At 41.2% G+C, this 6,110-nt stretch overlaps 2 protein-coding genes across 2 annotated transcripts; one reads left to right on the top strand and one right to left on the bottom strand.

Annotated features, from left to right (window-relative positions):
* Positions 1 to 605: 605 nt before the first annotated feature.
* Positions 606 to 2,662, top strand: MS3_00007359 (uncharacterized protein; the record flags this gene model as incomplete). Its single annotated transcript, XM_035730079.2, has 2 exons — positions 606 to 836; positions 962 to 2,662. The coding sequence occupies 2 exons, from the start codon at positions 606 to 608 to the stop codon at positions 2,660 to 2,662; spliced, it is 1,932 nt and encodes a 643-aa protein (XP_035589246.2).
* Positions 2,663 to 3,496: 834 nt separating this feature from the next.
* CCT3 (T-complex protein 1 subunit gamma) lies at positions 3,497 to 6,110 on the bottom strand. The gene is made up of 11 exons (XM_035730080.2): positions 5,887 to 6,110; positions 5,678 to 5,853; positions 5,550 to 5,646; positions 5,391 to 5,511; positions 5,278 to 5,358; positions 5,140 to 5,245; positions 4,924 to 5,108; positions 4,583 to 4,889; positions 4,108 to 4,548; positions 3,688 to 4,073; positions 3,497 to 3,652 (listed from the first exon to the last, which is right to left on the bottom strand). Exons 1-10 carry the CDS (start codon positions 5,915 to 5,917, stop codon positions 3,981 to 3,983), a joined length of 1,638 nt encoding a protein of 545 aa, XP_035589247.1. The 5' UTR covers positions 5,918 to 6,110; the 3' UTR covers positions 3,497 to 3,652; positions 3,688 to 3,980.

Here is a 6,110-nt window from a genome sequence, read left to right as displayed (position 1 = left end):
TTGAGACTAAATGAAGATAAGGAGTAAATATACTCAGGATGAACGTACTGACCATTGCTCTTACCTTGACGTGGTGGTTGGTCTTGCCTATCGTGATGAACCAGTCGAGCTATACTGACTGGAACAATCGTTTCCCAAGATCCTACAATACCAGAGAGGCTGGTTGGATAGCGGAAAGACTAAAAGCAGCAAACCCAAGGTTCGAGAGCAAAGTTGTCCTGACTGTACAGTGTGACAGCAGTAAGGTGTTTCCTTCAGACAACCAGCATAACAGGCATGCTGCCTTCCCACAAGGGTGGGATTAGAAAAGATCGACCGTAAAAATGCACACCTCGCCTTATCCCACGTACATCCGTCTCCGGCAGTAAGGTCCCAACAAGTGAGGGGCTAAGACAAAATTTACTCACAGAAAGGTCGTGTGTGACTGACCTCAAGTAGTTCTCTCTTGACCACTGCAATCACGCTCTAAGGTCACTAAGACCAGCTTTAAACCAATTTCCTTTCCAGGTACCTTCAGAAAAAACCTTCCACAGGTGTGGGAAGCCGGGAAGTGACAACCGGCCAGCAGGCCCCCTTGGCTAAAACCCTAGAATCTCGTACCATTGATGTATGCTGTCTCCAAAACACGCATACAGGATCCTAGTGTGGTCATTCACTTGACCTCACTCCGCCAAAACGGAGAGCCGACGAGACACACCCCCGTGTCTGACGACCCGGTGGCTAGTTCTCGTGGACTGGCTGGTATACGCATAAGACTAATTACGAGGGCAGAACAAGCACTGTTAGAGTGGATTCCCGTCAACAGTCGTCTATGTGCTGTTCGGCTAAACGGCTCCGTAAGAACTCGGAAGGATAGGGACACACGTCGTTGCTTTTCGTCGTTTCTGCCTACGCTCCCACCGACTGCAGCTCAGATGAAGTGAAAGATGAATTTTACAGAAAGCTATCTGAACTTCTTCAGAAAGCTAAACGTTCAGACATAGTACTCGTAGCAGGTGACTTTAATGCCCAAATAGGTAGTTTAAACCGAACAGAAAGATATTTAGTTGGGTATTTTAGTATACCGGCACAGCGAACAGATAATGGTGATCGTCTGCTGCAACTGTGCTCAGACAATCGTTTATTTTTAGCAAACACAAATTTTAAATATAAGGAGAGACATCGTCTAACATGGCGACCCCCTACACCAAACCAACGATGGACTCAAATAGACCATATTGCCATCAGTCATCGTTGGAGAGGGTCGGTAGAAGATTGCCGCTCATTCTGGAGTACCTTCTTGGACTCCGACCATGTCCTAATACGGGCACGCATCTGCTTGCGCCTCACTGGACGCAAAAAAGCCACAGTAAAAAGACCCATTAGAACTGAGTTGAGTAACGAGAAAACCAAAAATAGGTTTCAGGAACAACTGAGGTCACAATTAGGTAGTTCTGGAAACGAGGTTGACCCAGATGTTGCTTGGAAAGCTATACAAACAGCTGTGGAAACAGCAATGACATCTATCAGTGATTTAAACCACAGGGTTACAAAGAACCAATGGATTTCCTCTAGGTCTATTGGACTGATGGATTCTCGTAAACTCATCCCATCAGGCTCTGAACACGATGAAGAGCGACAACAAATCAGATCTAGGTTAAGCAAAAGTCTAAAGAACGACCGTGAGCAGTGGTGGGCAACGAAAGCAAAAGAGATGGAAAAGGCGGCGGCTATAGGGAACACAATACAGCTCTACAGACTAATAAAAGAAACTGGAATTAATAAGTCAAGTGTAAGTCAGACTATTTCGGAAAAAGACGATACCCTCATCTGCTCTCAGTCCAGACGTTTAGAACGATGGGCGGAACATTTCAGCTGGCCTTCAGCTACTCTACAACTACCCACCATTACCAGACAGTGTGAATGGAACATTGAAGTAGGTCCCCCAACTCTAGCAGAAGTTCAAAAAGCTATAGTTAATCTGAAACGAAGAAGGGCAGCTGGTCCAGATGGATTGGCTCCAGAGGTCTTTAAAGATGGTGGTCCAATTTTAGCGATTAGGCTGACTAATATTTTAGCTAAGATCTGGGAGTTAGACGTTATTCCATCTGACTGGTCACAATCACTTATCGTCCCAATATATAAGAGAGGGTTAAAATCATCCTGTGACAACCATAGAGGGATTAGTTTAACTAATACAGTATCTAAAATACTAGCCTCGATAATTATCAGACGCTTAACTAAGACTCGTGAACTGCAAACACGAGAGAATCAAGCTGGCTTCAGACCTGGTCGTGGCTGCATCGACCACATATTAACCATTCGTCAGGTTCTAAAACACAAGCATACGTATCGGCGTCCGACAGTGGTGGTCATTCTTGAATTAGAAGCAACATTTGACTCCGTAGACCGCGAGATTCTGTCCCAATGCCTGTCACTGAAAGGCGTACCTCAGAAGTACATAAACCTTTACTCGAACACTACCAGTCTAGTCAGAGCTTACGGCGAAATGTCATCTGATATTTCAACCTCAAGTGGTGTCCGACAAGGCTGTTCATTATCTATTTTTGTCGAACTTCATCAGAGACATACTGATGGAAATAACGCTATTCACAAACTTACGGACACTGATCATAGACTAAACAAGTATGATTTGAATAGACCGTACATCATTCTACAGTAAGACAACTTCATCTAAATACTTAAGATTAGAAAGTCTTTCTCTAAAAAGAGGTGACAACACCACGTCCTTCCTGTGAAGACAGTTCCGCAATGTCATTGGAGGCAATGATGGAGGAATGTTGATATTGTGCAACACTGCCTAACCCCACTGTCAGGTCGGATCAGTGGAGAAAGGTGGTTGTATGGTCTCACTCTGTCTGAAGTGTTGGTGTATAAAGACTTTGAAAATCTTGGTACTTAGACGTCATGTAGATTTATGGGTAGAAAGACCGATTCCAAAGTCGACATGTCAACCAAGGCCATAAGATTTGAATAACTTGTCGATTGATAACAGTCCTCACACATTTGAACTTCTTCCTTATAGGATGATTCTGAAATATTTAGGGTTAGTAATGTTGTAAATAACAATCATATACTTAAATGCTGCAGTACAACTAAGATAATAGGAAAAGTATACGGTTCCAAATATCGGAAAGAGTATTACACCTAATTTATAATTCATTAGTCAAATGCACTAGCCTGATCTGTTATGAAATCACATTTACTTAATAAACAAACTCAAATGTACATAGTGTACTGCATTTGTAGTTACTACCACGACAAAGGAAAAGTAGAGCTGCTTGGAAAATGTTTTGGTCTATAAAGACTTAGGGGCAGTGTTATTTTAGACAGTATGAGAATGTAATACAGAAAAATAATTCAAGGACCAAGATGTGAACTCGACAAAACAGACTAGATATGTATCCATTATAATGGATGGAAGTTAACGTTAGACAAAGGAAAATGAAGGCAAATTTGGAAACAAAATACTAGAAACAGAACAGGTCAATTTATACCCAATTCTTTATTTTACTCTCTTTCTCTCTCTCTCTCTCTCTCCGTTATATAATGCTGTTTAACAAAGACTAGTCCATGTTCAAAGTAACTGGAGGTTGATATTAGCCAACCTGTAGTTCTAAAGATTGAAGATTTGTCACACTTCTGAAAAATCCTAGCAACTGAGATTAACCAGTGAAATAAGCTTACTTGACTTAATGGGATAGCCATTCAGTACACATCGATGTTATTGCTACGAACTGTAATTCTAAATATGTCTTGAAAGTAATGTAGACTACAGTTGGATAATAAATTATCGGCAATATAATCTCTTGCAAGCAACCATGATGCACACAAATCGGAACAAGAGAAAGGTAGTAGTGCTCAGAAAATGTTTGCATATAATAAATAATTACGAATGTGCCTTACGAATAAAGAACAAGATGTAACGCAGGTAGAATCGATATATATTTTAGGTTAAAAATTACTTGGTGACAGAAACTTCATTCAGTGGCTGTGGGAGTTTGTGTATTATCTCCCGATTGCTTCTTTACCCCAGAAACAACATCATCGATTCGCAGCAGCAAAATCGCAGTCTAAAAATTAGCAAACAGTTAAGTGTAAACATACCTCAATTGCTGTCTTGAGAGTTTGGGCCTTGACTGTCAAGGGGTCCCAAATATCCAGTTCTTTCATATCGATAATCTTTCCAGACACTCCGTTCACACCAAATGTCCAATATTTAGCAGGATCAGTAGCATGACGAGCACGAAGCTCCGTGATAAGTCGAAGAACATTTGCACCACAGTTTTTAGCTAACGTCCTGGGTATCACTTCTAAGGCTTGTGCCATTGCGAGGTAAACCATTTGCTGAACGGCAGAATTAACTGATTTTGATTTTTGAGTTAATTCTTGTGCCAGGGCCATTTCAATGGCACCACCTCCAGGAACTAATCGCTGCTCCAACATAACATTACGAACTACATTCATGGCATCTTGCAAATTGCGCTCTACTTCATTGAGTACATCCTTGCTGGCACCTCTGAGCAGAATGGTGCAAGCTTTGGGATTCTGTAAATAAGTGTTTATCTCTAGAAAGACTCACCTTGCACTTCGTTATGAATGTGAAATACTCGTCTCCTATTGTTTTTACTTCAAAAAGACCAGCTTGGACGCCGATATCTTCCTCCTTGATTTCTTCTGGTCTATTGACAATAGTAGCACCGCATGCTCTCGCGATGCGTAGATTGTCTGTTTTTCTGAGTCGCCTTATGACGGATATGTTGGCTTTGCTCAGATAGTGTTGAGCGAGGTCACTAACTCCCTTTTCGGTAATAAGAACATTGGGACTATATTGGATAATTTGGTCACACATTTCCTTGATGAAGGACTCTTCTATTTCTAGAGCACGACTAAAAATGAATAGGTAATGCAAATGCAACTTACGTGAAGTCCTTATCATCTGATAACTCCATTGTTGTCTGGCTTTCGCCTTTCTTATACTCCAAATTACAGTCCATAAGCAAGATCCTAGGATTCTCTATTCTTCTTGACATACGAGGGTGTACAACATCTTTATTAAACATAACGCCATCAAGAACAACCGAGTCTTCAACAGACCCACCAGGAATCTGAGACTAATATGGTTTCAACTTCTCTTACCTTTTCCACTTTTGCGTACCGTTTGATGTCTATTTCTTTACGACCGTCGGTTTCCACTGTTACGATTTTTACGGCGTCATAAGCAATCTTGCAGGCTAGGTCGGACCTAACTATGAGTGATTCAAATATTTATATTACCATTGATTTATGAGTTTTGTCCCAACACAACTTTGAATTATCTTTTGGACCTCTCGTTCATTTGATGCATTACATGGAACACTTGAGAATACACAATTTGTATTTTACATTACCTCAGCTTTTCACGAAGCAATACAAGCATTTCATCGAGGCCTTTTCGGAATGAGGATATAATTTTTGTAGCGTGCACCTGTTTTTCCAAACAGGGAGCAGCAACTGCTAACATTTCTCCACCTTAGAGACATGCAATATTTAGAAAAATAATAACGTACTGAGGATAATTACAGAGGTAGTACCGTCCCCAACTTCCTCATCCTGAGTCCGTGCGATTTCTATCATCGATTTGGCGGCTGGGTGCTCAACAGTAATCTGAAAAATAAGGGGACATTTGTTTCCAAACCTCTCTCAATATTGCATTTCCATCATTAGTCATTACTATCCCACCCATAGGATCCATGAGCATTTTCAACATTGCCCTTGGTCCTAAGCATGTTCTTATTACTTCGGCAACAGTCTTTCCCGCTTCAATGTTCGCTAACTGTACAGATTTTCCCTGTTCTCCACGAGCTGTACGGTCTAGCGAAAGTTAGAACAGCAAAATGTACTTACTTAGGACAAACAAAGGTGCCCCAGATGGCATGCTTCAAGAAACCAACAAATATATAACCCGCGGGGCTATCAACACACCGAATGAATGATCCAGTGAACCAATAACCAATAGATAATTATTTATGGTCACAAATGGTTGTGGAGGAGAATAGGGATTTTCATGCCAAGTAACAATAGTTTGCCGATGATTTCAAAAAAAGTCATAAATTTATGACTGTATGGCG

Source organism: Schistosoma haematobium, chromosome 4, assembly GCF_000699445.3.
Source record: "Schistosoma haematobium chromosome 4, whole genome shotgun sequence".
In the NCBI taxonomy this organism is placed as follows: domain Eukaryota; kingdom Metazoa; phylum Platyhelminthes; class Trematoda; order Strigeidida; family Schistosomatidae; genus Schistosoma; species Schistosoma haematobium.
Note: the sequence above shows the minus strand (reverse complement) of the source record. Positions and strands in the feature narration are given on the sequence as shown.

What these genes read in the sequence shown, in the direction of transcription:
- CCT3 (XM_035730080.2), bottom strand. Translation starts at nt 5,917, where the DNA reads ATGCCATCTGGGGCACCTTTGTTTGTCCTAA. An exon ending in ACAAAACTCATAAATCAATG is followed by an intron (nt 5,246 to 5,277) that starts GTAATATAAATA and finishes ACTCATAGTTAG; the next exon opens with GTCCGACCTAGCCTGCAAGA. An exon ending in CATTCATAACGAAGTGCAAG is followed by an intron (nt 4,549 to 4,582) that starts GTGAGTCTTTCT and finishes ACTTATTTACAG; the next exon opens with AATCCCAAAGCTTGCACCAT.